This window comes from Convolutriloba macropyga, chromosome 4 (genome assembly GCF_964194025.1).
Source record: "Convolutriloba macropyga chromosome 4, txConMacr16.3, whole genome shotgun sequence".
Classification (NCBI taxonomy): Eukaryota; Metazoa; Xenacoelomorpha; order Acoela; family Convolutidae; genus Convolutriloba; species Convolutriloba macropyga.
The window spans coordinates 50,705,190-50,722,217 of NC_134471.1; the positions used below are offsets into that span (position 1 = coordinate 50,705,190).

At 37.9% G+C, this 17,028-nt stretch overlaps 2 protein-coding genes across 3 annotated transcripts in view; one reads left to right on the forward strand and one right to left on the reverse strand.

Moving 5' to 3' along the window:
- Nucleotides 1-1,245: 1,245 nt before the first annotated feature.
- On the reverse strand, nucleotides 1,246-2,424 carry LOC142338487 (uncharacterized). The gene has a single exon (XM_075388261.1). The coding sequence runs from the start codon at nucleotides 2,279-2,281 to the stop codon at nucleotides 1,325-1,327; it is 957 nt and encodes a 318-aa protein (XP_075244376.1). The 5' UTR covers nucleotides 2,282-2,424; the 3' UTR covers nucleotides 1,246-1,324.
- A 13,831-nt stretch (nucleotides 2,425-16,255) lies between these two features.
- The window catches only part of LOC142338489 (folate transporter 1-like), a 49,699-nt gene continuing 48,926 nt past the window's right edge, over nucleotides 16,256-17,028 (forward strand). Inside the window, exon 1 of one of the 2 annotated variants that reach the window (XM_075388266.1) lies at nucleotides 16,256-16,840. In XM_075388266.1, the coding sequence (XP_075244381.1) occupies nucleotides 16,390-16,840 (451 nt within the window). In that variant the 5' untranslated portion in view covers nucleotides 16,256-16,389. The remainder of the gene's footprint in view (nucleotides 16,841-17,028) is intronic. The other variant, XM_075388265.1, reaches the window with a different exon arrangement.

The window sequence follows — 17,028 nt, forward strand, 5'->3', positions numbered from 1 at the left end:
AATACGATGTCTTAATTTAATTCTCTTATTTTGTCCTTCATAAAGTGTTCATCATTTGTTCAATCAATACCTCGTGATCTGTTGTCATTTCCTTCTTGGTTTCCCGCTTCGTGATCAGACATGTCTGATCACGCCTTTACGTTTTGTTGTGCAACGTTTACTTTCACTCTCTTAACTTTGCAATCCAGCTCAAATGTTACCTCCTTTCACCTCCTCTGAACAAACTACCCCCTCACCCTTACACCATTTTACCCCCCTTGGCAGCTCATCTCTTAATTCATTTTACCCCTCTGAACAAATTACCCCCTAACTCTCACACCATTTTACCCCCCTTGGCAGCTCATCTCTTACCTCATTTTACCCCCTCTGAACAAAATACCCCCACACTCTGTCATCAATTTAACCCCCATAGACAAATTACCCCCCCCCCCCCACCTTCATTCTTGCAACAAAATGGGAGGATTTTAGGGAGGACATTCGACCCGGGCAGGGAGGAAATTCAATATGGCAACTATTTCCTGGGTTATGAAGATTGAAGAAAGAACGCACGGGCCTTTGTCATTTTCTCATAGCTTAAACCGAAAATACCTGCAATTTTAAGAGTTTAATTGAAAATTTAGGAGTAGATTCTCCTCTTCTAAAACCAAAGCCATTGTAACTTCCAATTGCTTCTGAATCTTTTGACGTAATCTGATTTTCAGTATATTGAAAAGTTTCATTTAAACAATTTCGTTTATTTTAGCTCATCAATTCATTTACATCCTAGTTTATGTAGTAAAAATTATATCCGTTCTCGGAATTTCGGCCAATTGGCCTCAAAACAATGAAGTAGCTTTGATGCTTGTTGTTGTTTTTGTTGTTGTTGTTGTTGTTGTTGTTGTTGTTGTTGTTGTTGTTGTTGTTGTTGTTGTTGTTGTTGTTGTTGTTGTTGTTGTTGTTGTTGTTGTTGTTGTTGTTGTTGTTGTTGTTGTTGTTGTTGTTGTTGTTGTTGTTGTTGTTGTTGTTGTTGTTGTTGTTGTTGTTGTTGTTGTTGTTGTTGTTGTTGTTGTTGTTGTTGTTGTTGTTGTTGTTGTTGTTGTTGTTGTTGTTGTTGTTGTTGTTGTTGTTGTTGTTGTTGTTGTTGTTGTTGTTGTTGTTGTTGTTGTTGTTGTTGTTGTTGTTGTTGTTGTTGTTGTTGTTGTTGTTGTTGTTGTTGTTGTTGTTGTTGTTGTTGTTGTTGTTGTTGTTGTTGTTGTTGTTGTTGTTGTTGTTGTTGTTGTTGTTGTTGTTGTTGTTGTTGTTGTTGTTGTTGTTGTTGTTGTTGTTGTTGTTGTTGTTGTTGTTTTTACCGACGATTGAGAAATAACGGCACTCTTTCATTCAAACTTGTGCCTCCTCTTTCGTGTTTAAGTTCAGAAGAACCGCAATTGGCAGTTCCAGATAGATGGAGAATTTGCCTTTCACTGTTGAGTTCGTTTTTGTTTTCTATCGGATCAGCGCCAGTTAGTTTGAAGTAAACGCCGGTAGGAACAAAGAAAGGTGTCGAGCTCAAGTTGAAAAAAGCCTCGGCGTCTTTCGGCGAATTGAAACAACCGCCACCAAATGCAAAATTTTGGGCCCATAAATAAGCACTATCGGCATCCGAGCCTTCGTAAACAGCGTCTGCTTCTGAAAACGTCCGGTCATCGGCTTTTACCTGAATCAGGCATTTGTCGACAAGAATTCTGGCTTTGGTCCAAGTTCTGGTTGTAGAAAACTGGGGTAAAATCCAGTCGTAAGGAGATCCGCCCCAAATGGATCTGGCGTCAACGTCGATATAAGTTGCTGGGGGGTCGTTAGTCATCAAACAGTAAACCTGGACATCAACACCTCGGATTTTGATGTTGAAATATCCGTCAATTACTGACGAATCTTTGCTCTTGATATCCGCACAGTCAAAAGTCTCACCATCCGGAAATCGTTTGATAAGGTAGATCTCAGAGCTAGAATACTTTCCATCATTTTTGCAGGAATCGGAAAGAACGGATTCTGCGTTGACACCTACGCTCATTGAGTCATACAATTTGCAGATTTTGGTGACGTCACAGTATTCAAAAGCAAAGCAATTTGGAGTCGTGAAACATTTGGCCCAGCAATCAGAATGAACAATTTCGAGAGATTTGTCAAAAAAGTCGTCTGTACCAATTAGACATTCACAATGTTCATAGTGATATCGTGATAAAGTGTGCAAGCTATCTTGATATGATTTATTCACTGAGTTTAGAAAAAGTAAAAATAATGAAACAAATTTGTTTGTTGGCATTGTTAATTTAAAGATTGAAATGTTGCAAATGCATAACACGCATTCAAGCTTTATTATTAATGCAACACTTTCAGGTGTTTTTAATCGCTGAAGGAAAACGAAACATTTTTCGCGTTTAAAAAACTGAAGATTAAAGTTGTGTCCAAAATGCACTCAAAATACAAATCAGAAAAACGCTTCCGGTTATATCAGTCAAGTAAATAGCAAACGTATTTAGATAATTGCAATAAAAAAACGAAATTAAGCATCAAAAATATTCGCTTGTTACGATTATCTGCTTTGAGAAATAAGGACAGGAAAAGTATGATTATCCAGCACAAACTAACCAAATAGATCCTTCAGGTCTGAAATTTGAAAAAAAGTTTTCAACTCTCACTGAACTGAAGTGAAGCAAACTTTTATGGAGAAATGAACCCTTATGTAGGTTTTAGCTTTACCAGTTTGAGGGAATTTCATTGTTTAATACTGAATAGGAAAACATCAAAGAAAACATCTGTAATTTTTCAAATTAGTTTGTGAAAAAAACGTGCTGACAAAGTTGCTAATTTTTTTTTGGTTGGATTTTGTTATTTCACTACGCTTTGAAATGAGCTTGCATATTTTTGCTTGAAAACAGCGAAATTCTGGAGTTCCGAAAACAGAAGCTTCGTAAAAAGAAAAGTTTTCTGAAAGTCATTTGAAATTTTACTCTGTATCCATATTCTAAAACATATATTGCGTAACCGGCCAAATTGTCTTATACTTTTAACGAAAAATGGCAAAGACTGATGGTAGTCTTGCTGTGAAAAAATGTTTTTATTGCGGCTGAGCTTAACAACTCAGAAATCAAACTGAATAGCGCTTCAAGGCCATTTCAAGCCTTAAAGCTAAAATAGCGTGACAAGCGAAATTTAATGCTACATTCTATCGAAGCCAAACGGATTTGTTCATTTTGTTCAACATTTATATTTAGCAACTATTATTAGTACACAATCGTCATTCATGAAGTCAAACTATAACTCAAACTCGAACTACCTCAACCACCAGCAAAACAATACTACGACTTAACGGTATTGCATCAGATTCTTTGCGATTGGATTGCGAATCAACCTGTTATTGATACAGAATATTCGACAAAACTTCTATATGGTTAACAAATTTCTCATGACATCAAATTTACACTGAAAAAGTGACGTTATGGAAAAGTGTTCACATTTTGTCGACATTATTATCTACAACCAATCAACAGTTGAATTTGACATGTAAATCCACGTGACTAGCAGCATAAAAGGAGCTTGAAAAACTATCAAAAATCAATTGAAACTCGTTAATTTTGTCTTATTAAACTGACATACAGTGCGTATTGAAGCACACTTTCTTGAGCGGTAAATTACTTGTTATTGTGTCTTGTTTCTGTAGATCATATTAGTGATTGTACAGTTTTAACTTTACTCTGACTTGTGAAAAGAGAATTAACTTTGATATTCTCAAACCTTCTTTCTGAGGAAAAAAGTTCCTAAGTAAGAGAAACTTTGTGCAAAGCATAAAATCAGTTTCTCTTACTGGCCTTAACGAAGCCTAGCATAGTTCACAAATTGCGTTATTGAGCAATCGAGTGCGCTGAAAAGCACAAAGTGCGAATTTCGTTACATTTGTTAACTTTGATTAAAGTGCGAATTTGGTTACATTTGTTAACTTTGATTATGGGAGAAGGTCGCCCAGAACATTAAAACATTGCGAGATAGAAATTGTTTACCCTAAGCAGTCGCTAGGACAGTTACCTAGAGCTGCACATAAGGGGTTTTGCATTTTCGAATCATAATTCGAGTTATTAACCAAAATTCAAACGACATTTAATTGTTTGAAACAAATTTGTTATTTAGCAAAGCTGAACAATTAGTTATTTGAAATTATTGAACCACAAGTAATGCAACGGTAATCTACAGCATAGCGGATAATACAGTTCACAAAAGTTAACTGCAAAAACACAATATCCGGACAGATTTAAAACCGCTGAAACGAACTGGGCGGTGTAAAGTTTTCCTTGACTTTGATAGGAGAGCAGCCGTTACATTTGGTCCGCCGACCCGGACAGTGGAAGGCAAACTGCTGTCCAACCTGATGAAGAGATTGCCGAAGGCACCCCCCAAAGAGAATCAAACAAATCAACAGCGCAACGCCAGTGAGGCAGAGCGAAAGTTGCGAGTTCACTTCACAAATTACGTTGAAGAACTAACCTCGCTTAAAAGGAGCAAGCAAAGCAAAAGGCAATCAGGCAATCCTAACACAATCAGCAGAGAGGAGATTCAATCAACAGCACAAAGGTACGACAAGAAGTTCCAAGATTTATTGGAAGAAGTCAACACCAAAACAGGGATTGGCTACAAAATTATTGAAGATTCAGATCGACCCAACAAACTAAAGGTCCGCTACCAACAGACTGTTCACCTTCTAGAGGAAGAAATACCCAAGCAACTGCTGCGTCGAAACAAGCTTGTGCCCTATCAAGCTAATTTCGTTGAAGAGCATCTGAAAGAAGCAAGGAAGTGCAAAGCAAGTTTGGACTATCATTGGCTTGCATATATAAGCAAAGGCACGCAACCAGAAATGAATGCAGAGCAAAGCAACGCAACCCAAGCAGTGAACGACAGCGAGAGCAACAACTACCAAACAGACAACCCAGTTGCCCAAACAGTGCAAAATGGAGCAACAGCAAGCGGCCAAGAGACTGAGAATGCTTCGGAAACATCTTCAGCAAAGCAAAGGCGCGAGGAAAGGATGAAGAAATTCGATATCGAATTCGAAACCAAGATGCGACTCGAACAAGCACGGTTTGAGCGGAGGAGACTAGAGCTGGAAATGCAAATGAAGGAACTGGAAACCAAGCATCAACTGCTGGAGGAAGAGCGTGAGCTAGAGCGCAAAGTGAAGAGAACAGCATTAGAGAACGATGATGCTCGTTCCCAATCAACCAGTGCTCGAGACAAATCACCCTTCAACTGGACCCCCAAGAAGAGAGATGTCTCTGAATGGGCCAGCAGGATCGACAACCTTCTAACACCAGAACGATCAACAGCTCGCTTCGAAGTAACCCCTGAAGTGAACAGGCATAGTCACTTCTCACGATATCGCAGTTCACGAGACCGATCCTCAAGTGCTGAAGACCGGGACGTTTCCCCCCGAGCTGGTCTATTACGATACAACACTGGCTATTCAGGTAGTAGTAGCCTACCAAAGCTGAAGTTGAACAACTTCGACGGGAACCCTCTCGAATGGCCGGAGTGGTCTAGTATGTTCATTGCTACAGTGGATCAACGACCAATACCAGACTCGGAGAAGATGAGCCATCTGAAGACTCTACTGACAGGCAAGGCAAGGTCAGCAATCTCTGGAATGGGCTATTCTGGACAATTCTATGGTGCTGCATGGAATATTCTGGAGAGGAAATTTGGAAGGCCTCATGTGATCATTGATGCACAACTGGAGAGTCTCCGCAAAGCAAGTCAGGTGAAACCACACGACTCAACAGGTCTGATCAGTTTCTCAGTTATTGTTTCGAACTTTGTGAATGTGCTCAAAGAGTACAAGCAGATTGGTGATCTGCAATCAAGCTCGACACTGTATATGGCAGTAGATAAGCTACCCCAAGTTCTCAAAGAGAAGTGGTGGTTCTATGTTGATGATAAAGATGAAGATTGGCCTGATCTGATTATGTTTGAAAAATGGCTATCAAGGATAGCATTCGTGCACGAAGGGTTTTCAGCTTTCAAGGGAGAGCGAAGAGAAGAAGACCGAAGAAGCACAAATAGAGACAAACGGTTCTCGAAAACGTCGAACTTCAGTGCAAGTTCCAACGTGAAAGAAACGAAGCAAATGCAAAGTGATCACTGTCCGCTAGCTGATGGCACTCATAAAATATGGAACTGTCCACTATTCAGGAACATGAGTGTGAATGATCGGTACGCAGCAGTGAGAAAGCAACGCTTATGTTACGGATGTCTAGGCAAAGGACATGCAATCAAAGATTGTATAGTCAATGCGTGCGGCATCAATGGATGCATCAAGAAGCACAACCGATTGATACACTCAGAAAACCAAATGGACGAGGGCAATCATGCAGTCAACGTAAGCGCAGCAACAATCAACCAGAGTAACGAAGTTACTAGCTTTCTTCAGATAGTTCCTGTCTCAATACAGAGCGGTGGCAACAGGCTGAACACATATGCTTTCCTCGATAGTGGATCAACGGTTTCATTCATTGATCAAAGTGTGCAAGAGAAGTTTCGAGCCCAAGGCACCGATGTGACGCTCAACATAGCTGGCATACACGGAACGAAGGATCTGAAGACAGAAAAGGTTCCTCTAAAAATAAAGGGACTACATTCAAAGGTGCATTCAATCGAAGCGTTTGCAGACCCGTCAATCTCCTTGGGAAACACAAACTACAACAACAACAAGCTGAAGCAAAGCTTCAATCACTTGAGTGTTCTACCCAACAAAAGCTTCAACTTGATGGAAGTTGGCATCATCCTTGGTCAAGATGCTTATGAGCTACAACGCCCATTGGACTATAAGATAGGAACACGAAGTGAACCTTTCGCCGTTCTAACAGAGCTAGGATGGGTAGTCAGTGGACCCATGACGGGCAAAAGAAGACAAAATGTTTGTCATTTCGCCTTCACTGAAGATGTGAAAGTGGCAGAGAATATTCAAACCTGGTGGGACATAGAAACCTATGCTTCCAAAATCAACGTCGTCAGTCAGTCAAAGAAGGAACTGCAGGCACAAAAGATGCTAGAGAGTACGACAAAGTTCACAGGCGAGCGGTATGAAGTGGGAATGCTGTGGAGTGAACCAGAGCCAAACCTACCGAACAATTACAGCTCAGCCTTGGGTCAGCTTTACTCACTGGAGCGAAGATTCCAAAGGGACCCAAACCTGAAGAATTTGTATCAACAGTCAATAGATACAGATGTAGAAAAAGGATTCGTAAAGATATTGGATGAGTCCGAAGTGAAAGGCACCTTCGGGAAAGAATGGTATTTGCCATACTATCCAGTGCTAAACCCGAACAAGCCTGGCAAAGTAAGACGTGTTTGCAATGCCGCATCCAAGCACAAAGAAGTATGCCTGAATGATAAGCTACTAGCAGGACCTGATCTGCTACATGGGATGATTGGAACAATATTCAGATTCCGTGAAGGGCCAATAGCCCTGACAGCTGACATCGAATCGATGTTTCTACAAGTGCAAGTTCCCGAACAGGATAGAAGTTGCTTGAGATTCTTATGGCGTCCAAGAACTAACGAACCTGTTCAGACATACGAATATCAACGTCACGTATTTGGAGCTAAGAGTTCTCCAACTTGTGCAAACTATGCTCTCAAGCGAGTGGGAATGGACAACGAAAAAGAGTATCCGATTGCAGCAAAGGCAATACAAAACAACTTCTACATGGACGATTTCATCAAATCAGTAGAAACCCCGGAAGAAGCTATTGAAGTCTTCAATCAACTACAACTTCTTCTCTCACAACATGGATTTGAATTGAAGAAGTGGATAAGCAACAACGATGCAGTTAACAAAGCAATACCAGAAGACTTGAAGTCAATCAGCAACACGAAGCAAGTCGAAGTGGAACCCAATACGGAGGGATCCTCAGTGCTAGGACTACAATGGACCGTTACTGATGATAGCCTTCAAGATTGCAGAGGTACCAACAAGGAAGTGGAAACCCCTATAACCCAGAGGAAGATTCTGTCACTGGTATCTTCAGTATTCGACCCAATCGGATTGTTTGCTCCGTTCAGTGATCATATGAGACGACTTCTGAAAGGCATCTGGACTAAGAATGGACAACATTGGTACAACGAAGTGGAGCCTAGTGAAGAAGAAGAATTCCTGAGATGGAGAGAACAACTTCCAATAGTGGCTGAAACAAGCATCGATAGAATATACTTCAACAGAGAGAGGGATAAAGCCGAACTTCATGTGTTTGCTGACGCATCTGAAGATACGATGTGTGCAGTGGCCTATCTACGTTCACAACCAAAAGAATACTCAGCTGACTTAGCATTTGTCATTGGAAAATGCAGAGTGGCACCGATGAGGCATCTTTCAATACCGCGATTGGAATTGCAAGCGGCAGTCATGGCAGTGAGGTTGAAAGAACAGATAGTCAAGGAACATGAAATGAAGATAAATAGTTGCAGTTTTTGGTCAGACTCAACTACGGTATTGCAGTGGATACACAGTTCCCATCGTAAACAACAAGTCTTTGTGGCCAATCGAGTGGCTGAGATACTAGATACAACCGATGTTTCACAGTGGAAACATGTGAGCGGTATCAACAACCCAGCGGACATTGGCACCAGAGCAATCAACATTGAAGAACTCAAGAGAAGTGAGTGGCTCACTGGGCCGGCCTGGTTGAAACAACCAGAAAGCGAATGGCCACCAGAAGTGAACCTCATATTTGCCTCAGATGAAGAGAATATACCCTCGTCAGTCTTCATGATACAGGCTGAAGAGAAGAAAGCTGTTATCCAGTGGGAACGATTCAGTAACTTTAACAGACTAGTAAATACAGTGGCATACGTACAGCGAGCATTGAACAAACACAGACCAGCAACACTCGTAGTCAGCATTGAAGAAAGAGAAAAAGCAAAAGCAACAATCTTCAAGTTACTACAGCGAGAACAGTTTGGTGAAGAGATGAAATCTCTCAAAGCTGAAAAGGAAATTCCAAAAGTCAGCAAAATTCTACAATTCTCCCCCTTCCTGGATGAAGAAGGACTTATTCGAGCCAAAGGCAGAATAGGCAAAGTCAGTTGGACTTCAATGCAAAGCATCCGATTCTGCTACATTGGAAACATCATGCGGTTGAATTATTCTTGCGAAACGAGCACAAGGACAATCATCACGAGGGCACTGAGCATGTAAGAAACATTGTTCAGCAGAAGATTTGGATCCTAGGCATACGGAACGCCTTAAGATCAATCATGAACAAGTGTGTTACTTGCAGAAAAGGCAGAGCACAAACGATAGCACCAGTCATGGCAGATCTACCCGAAGAGCGGTTAGATGCTTCAACAGCCTTTACAAACGTTGGAGTTGACTACATTGGCCCTTTCATTGTGAAGATTGGGCGAAGAAATGAAAAGCGATGGTGTTGTCTTTTTACTTGTCTAACTATGAGAGCGGTGCATATAGAAGTGGTACCTAAGTTGGACACTGATAGTTGTCTCAATGCAATAATGAGATTTATTGCTCGAAGAGGCAAACCAAGTACGATCATCAGCGACAATGGGACAAACTTTGTTGGAGCTGAAAGAGAATTTGCAGAGTACGTTGCGGCATGGAACAAAGAAGGGATCGAAGAACATCTATTTCAACGAAGGATCAGATGGAAGTTCAACCCACCTGCAGCACCTCACTTTGGAGGAGTATGGGAGCGGTTGGTGAGAAGTTGCAAGAAAGCAATGTATGCAGTGTTGGGGAACAGATCAGTCACCGAGGACGTTCTTTCAACCACGATGTGCATCGTTGAGCAGACTTTGAATGCGAGCCCTTTGACTCCAGTCAGTTCAGATGTTAATGACTTAGAAGCATTGACCCCCAATCACTTCTTGCTTGGCAACAAGAACGTTTGCTTACCCTACCTACCATGCGCGGAGGAATTTGTCGATCATCGAAAGCTCTTTCGACAAACTCAAGCCTATGCAAATCTCATATGGGACAGATTTCGGAAAGAATATCTGCCAACTCTGAATAATCGACAAAAATGGCTATCTACAGCGAACGAAACCCTTAAAGAAGGCGATCTCGTTTGGTTGATCGAAGACAGCGATAAGCGTGGATATTACAATTTAGGTCGAGTTACGCAGACCATCGATGGATCTGACGGTGTGATTCGATCAGCGATAGTTCGAACGAACGACGGAGTGTACAAGAGACCAGTAGTGAAGCTCGCCCCAGTACTACCTGGAAAAGATGTTTTCGCGATGGAAAACAGGGCCGGCGATATTGCGGCTGAGCTTAACAACTCAGAAATCAAACTGAATAGCGCTTCAAGGCCATTTCAAGCCTTAAAGCTAAAATAGCGTGACAAGCGAAATTTAATGCTACATTCTATCGAAGCCAAACGGATTTGTTCATTTTGTTCAACAATTATATTTAGCAACTATTATTAGTACACAATCGTCATTCATGAAGTCAAACTATAACTCAAACTCGAAATACCTCAACCACCAGCAATACAATACTACGACTTAACGGTATTGCATCAGATTCTTTGCGATTGGATTGCGAATCAACCTGTTATTGATACAGAATATTCGACAAAACTTCTATATGGTTAACAAATTTCTCATGACATCAAATTTACACTGAAAAAGTGACGTTATGGAAAAGTGTTCACATTTTGTCGACATTATTATCTACAACCAATCAACAGTTGAATTTGACATGTAAATCCACGTGACTAGCAGCATAAAAGGAGCTTGAAAAACTATCAAAAATCAATTGAAACTCGTTAATTTTGTCTTATTAAACTGACATACAGTGCGTATTGAAGCACACTTTCTTGAGCGGTAAATTACTTGTTATTGTGTCTTGTTTCTGTAGATCATATTAGTGATTGTACAGTTTTAACTTTACTCTGACTTGTGAAAAGAGAATTAACTTTGATATTCTCAAACCTTCTTTCTGAGGAAAAAAGTTCCTAAGTAAGAGAAACTTTGTGCAAAGCATAAAATCAGTTTCTCTTACTGGCCTTAACGAAGCCTAGCATAGTTCACAAATTGCGTTATTGAGCAATCGAGTGCGCTGAAAAGCACAAAGTGCGAATTTCGTTACATTTGTTAACTTTGATTAAAGAGCGAATTTGGTTACATTTGTTAACTTTGATTATCGGGAGAAGGTCGCCCAGAACATTAAAACATTGCGAGATAGAAATTGTTTACCCTAAGCAGTCGCTAGGACAGTTACCTAGAGCTGCACATAAGGGGTTTTGCATTTTCGAATCATAATTCGAGTTATTAACCAAAATTCAAACGACATTTAATTGTTTGAAACAAATTTGTTATTTAGCAAAGCTGAACAATTAGTTATTTGAAATTATTGAACCAAAAGTAATGCAACGGTAATCTACAGCATAGCGGATAATACAGTTCACAAAAGTTAACTGCAAAAACACAATATCCGGACAGATTTAAAACCGCTGAAACGAACTGGGCGGTGTAAAGTTTTCCTTGACTTTGATAGGAGAGCAGCCGTTACAGTTTTCCTAAACATCACACAAATACTCTCTCAGACAATCAGCACTTTTTTCCTCTTCAGTCAACAGTAATTCTCAAGATAATTATAAAGATAGTCCTATATTTTTTTGAACTATTATTATTAACTGAAATCTGGCAATACTGTTCAATTTATAGGATTTATTGTTGAAGAGATTTGTTGTCGAAGAAAATTGACCCTTCGACTGATTCTCCTCAGAATGCTTTAATAAAAGTTGCACGGATCATTACAACAAAGAGCGAAGCTTGAACTATAATAAGTAATATAGATGTTGTCTTGTCAACCTAATTTTTCACCTCAATTTATCAGTTTCCGGAGCATTTTATTCCTTAAATACATATGTAAAATGCAAATAAAACAGATTTTTCATTCTCAAAATAGCGGTATGAAACACTATATGCAAACGCACAATACTAAATTCTACTGTTATTGTTATTATTAAAATCACTCTGTATATATGGACTCATGAGTGAGGACATCTAAAATATTTAAAAATTAGGAAAAATTATTTTCCTTTCTGTAAAGTTTTTGAACAATGAACGTTTGTGCAGTCAAAAAGAGTTGTAATGGTACTTACAGATTGAAGCCATTATTTTGAGGAAATTTTTTTTATCTGATATACAACCAGCACTGCAGCAGATATTGGTGCCTGAAGTAAAATAATAATATAAATTTCATCCTGTACAAAATTGTCATAATACTTAACTACGAAGACCAATATATCTGTAAAAATTCAAAATTAACAAAGTTTTTTACAAAAAAAAACGAGTGGGAGCATTATGTACAAATGGTTAACGCTTTTTTTAAAATTAATATTTTGTACACATCAGCTTATGACAAATAAATCCTGTGAATTTGACACATTTTTCGAAAGTTTTTAAACTTTTTAGTAAACTTTTCCGCCAATGAACATACAGTCAACAAGAATGATAATGGTCAGTACAGGTTGACACCTTTACTTTGAACAATTTTTTGATGAAAAATTAGTACTTGATTTGAGAATTTGTCTAGGAAAATCAATGTAGAAAGAAAGCAGTTGATAGGATCAGAAAAACAAATCAATTAGGCAAGTTGGACAATTGCATACAATTTTCCCGATTTTGACCTAGTGGAAACCTCAAAGTTTATAAAATTTAGACTCCCAGCAGTTATCTTAAAACTGATTTAAAAAAGATACAAATTTCTTTCGTTTTTGATCTATGTTACTCATCGAAAATACTTCTTCGAGAAAACGTTTTCTCTGGTGGAGATGTGAGTGAAAAATGAGCTGAATGCGTTGAATTTATGTAAGAAATGTGCTGAACGTGTCGAAAGTTTAGTTTTAGGTGCTGAATGTGCTGACCAAAATTACTTTCAGCACTTCTCAAACCATTTCCCACACAAATTCAGCGCACCGTTCATAAATTGAGCACTTACAAAACCCTGAATTAAGCATTTTCAGCACATCCCCTACATGATTTCAGCATTTTGTACACAATTGTTGCACATTTTTAAACACAATCCCTGCATAAATAAACGCTACAAAATTTCAGCATAGTTCATACTTGATTTCAGCGCATCATTCAAGGAGAGAATTTCATTGCTTTCATTACATTCCCTGCAAAATTTTGAAACATTAGTATTAAAATTTCAGCACAATACTTACATTTTTCAGCATTTCAGAATAAGATAACTATTTTCTAATTTCTCACATAATTGCAGTTTAGCTTATATGTATTATCTGTAAAATTTGTCAGCTAAAAATCGTTTTGTGCTTGAAAAACTGTGTTCAGTTCTCAATAAAACAAATGAAACCCCAAAACATTTATGATAAAGATTTCAGATATGCAACAATAACTGTATTGGTTGAGACAATCTGAAAAACCTACTCGGCAAAGATAACATGAAAAATGAAGTTAAGTATCTGATATCATTTGGATCCCAGTGAGAAAATTTACGGGTTTGCTTCTTATCAAAAAAACTCACAAGCATTTACAAAACAATAAATAACGAAATCATAGGAATCGTTGATCGTTGGCTTAAACAAAATTTCTGGAAAAAAATAATGACAATGGGCACTTGATCTTGGTGAATGAATTGAAGATTAGAGAGTGTAAAAAGATTGTTAGGAAAGCGTTGAAAACGCAAATGACTAGTGTTGAAGGTACAGAAAATGTGTTAAAAATGCTTAAGATGAGAGATGATTGAGTTGAAATCCTTTAAATTGTTTGTTGATATTGTGAAAGCATCAAAAATGTATTAGACAAGTGCTAAAGCTGCTCTAATTGTTCAAGAAAGGCGTTGAATATATGCGAGACAAGTGCTGAAAGCACTGAAAATTTGTCGGGAGAGCGTTGAAAATGTGTAGTATAAGTGCCCAAACTGCTGAAATTGTGTAAGAAAAGCATTGAAAATGTTTTAGATAAAAATTGAAACTGTGCAAGAAAATTGTTGAAAATGTACAAAATAGGTGCTCAAATCGTGCAAGGAATGCGCTGACAGGCTACAAAAAGTGTGATTTTAGGCAAACAAATTTTTCATGATCACCCGCTTAATAGGTTGGCAGGGGCTGAAATTAGGTTGAAAGTGTGTTGAAAAACAGGCGCATCAAGTGGATAAGAATGTGTTTCTCACTCATTATGAAATATTTTCTGTCAGCAACTGTCAGCGCATTTTTTTAAATTCATTTTAGCAAAAATCTCCATCCGGGTTTGAGAACCAATCCGGAGCGAAGTCAAGACCGATATTTACGAAACCCAAACTGAAGACTCAGTTTGGATTTTTACCAAAAAGAAGACCCTGTTATTAAAAAGAGAGCAGACAACCAAAGCTTCAAAAACAAAACCATTCAGAATATGTGGATCAATTTTCAATGTCTTTTCCTTCAAAAGGGTTGAATTCGTTGAATTCGACCAGTTTTAAGAAGCACAATTTGAAAAGGTCTATTTGAATAATTTCATGATTAGCTCTACTTGAACTCTAGGAGCTCGTGTTTTACTTGTGATGTCAATTAAATTTTACTACTTTTTTCGACATAGAGAGACAGGTAAGGGCACAATTCATTCTTTTTCTAACGATTTCAATGAAAACCTAGCGAACAATTGCGATGTTTTACAGTTTGAAAATGAAACCGAGATTCTATCTCTTGCCAAAAATATTGAATCACCGGTATTGACTGAGGACGTTTCAATCGAAACAGACCATTGTATGAAAGAAAACAAAATACCTTTTAAAGGATTTCATGGAAAAAAGCATATGCTCAATGCATCCCATTTAAAAGGGACAACTTGAGCAACCAATGAGTGAAAGTATTTACGAGTAACTAATCGTAAATATTTAACATACCAAAGTGAACTGAAAAAAAAAATCAGTAAAATGGCATCAGTGATCCGATCTTTATACTTGCTTCGTCTTCAAATAACTCTAAAACAAGACTAAGTTGTTTCAAATCATTTGTTTTGACCCTTTTCAATTTAGTGTTGTTTTTTTCCACAATTTACCCTTCTATTAGCTTGATAGAAATAGAGATTAGAAAAATTGCAGCATTAAGTTTTTCTTAAAAACGAAATGTCACTGCAAGGAAAATTGTTTACTGAAACGAAGTTTCTTCCAGCACAACTTCAATTAACCGAAGTGCCGTTAGATAGCTTTCTCAACACCCTACAGCAGACAAAAAAACTATAATAACAGCTTCAAAATGTTCATTAATATAACAGTCAATGTAATTCATTGTACTCATACCTTCTTTTTAGCATCAAATTTATGTCAAAATTATCTAACGGTTGAATAATAAAAAGTTTGATTCGTATAAACTCTCAAGTGGTATCAACTCTCAATTAATTTTAGAAAAGAGTCGTCGAAAAACAAATTTAAACAAAACGTAACAGCAGAAAGGTTTGAACGACACGAAGGAGTTTCAATAAATAGAAAGGAAATAGCATTTATATACAATTTCATTAGATTATTTAGAGAAAACCGAACCCTAGGTTGTTCTAATTTATTAAAATGATGTTTTATTTTTTAGATTTCAAGCATGTTCCTTTAATTAGCAAGTTATTTTTGGTTTAATTTTTGAGTTAAAAAACGAGGCCCATTAGGAAGTTTCTCCTCCAAACAAAAATGGAGAAGTGATTCTTTGACACAGTACAGACACTTTATTATTGGTTGATGTTTTTGTTGTAGTAATGTAGTCTGAGTCTGTGTGGCTCGGTTACTAGAATTATTTCATTTTTTTGGTAACGGTTTCTATCAAAACGTATTTTTGTAGTTGAAATTCGTAGGCAGTTTTTATAACTTCTCATCCGTATAAATATAATGATACCTCCAGCTAATTAAGTTGCCAGCAGGTTTGCATTGAGAAGAGGATCATTTTGCTGGGGGGGGGGGGGGTTGACGGTTCCATTTTGACGGTTTCGGACAGTTTATTTCGATCTGCAATTTGTGGCAGATTGCAAAAATCATGAACCATTTTACTGCATGTTTTGGTTGACTGCCAATTACGATGCAATACATTTAAAGCTATTTGTGAACAAATTAATTGATAGTTGGCAATTTGACAATATTATTGTACCGTTAATCTCTTGTTACATTTGATGAAATATTTCTCAAATTATCTGTTTCTTTTGTTTTAGCAAGTTTGGGTCGTTAAAATTCTTTTATAGTAAACAGATCTTCAAATATAAAAGTTTCTCGTTGGTTATTTTTTAAACAATACGCGCTGTGGCGTTGGAATATCAAATTTAGTGGAGCATATCAGTTGAGACGTTGAAACGCACAATTGATCCCCAATACTTTTAAAGTTGTCTTTCGTTCACGAGTTGTTAGTAATTCAACCATATTTCACTCATAACAAGATGCCGTCTAAAAGAACTTCATCGCTGTGTTTGGAAGACTTCAGTGACGAAGAGAAACTAAACAACACACAACGAAGTTTTCAAACCAAGAACCTTTCAAACGAAGCTAATGAAACATTCGTCAATGAACGTGAACGAAATTCAGTTGTTTTCGAAACTCTCCGAATTAAATTAGACGATGTTGAACCGTTATCAAATGTTATTTGCTGGAAAAAGCCTCAAAACTTGGGCTTATTTTACTGCAAAGGTCTTCAAGCGTTTACAGAAAATATTACCATGTGGCGACCCGCAATTTACCCATTTTTTGGAGTGTACCTAAACATGCCAGGGCATCGTTACAACGCTATAAATTCTATTTTTGCGCTGTTCTGGAGCTTCAAGTTCTTCTGGGGTCTGGTCAGTGATTCCTGGCCGATTTTGGGGAAGGCAAGGATATATTACATGGTAATAGGTACGGTAAGATGATAAAAAGAGCGAAAATAAAAGAATATTAGGCTATTTATTTTTTAATATTTAACTTGGCTATTTGACGGCTAGAATCTTGTAAGACGAGTTGAAAAACTGCAACGCCTTTTTCTTTTTGGCTAAAATAACATAATTGATAGAATCAGAAAACAAAAAAAAACATAAAATGAGATT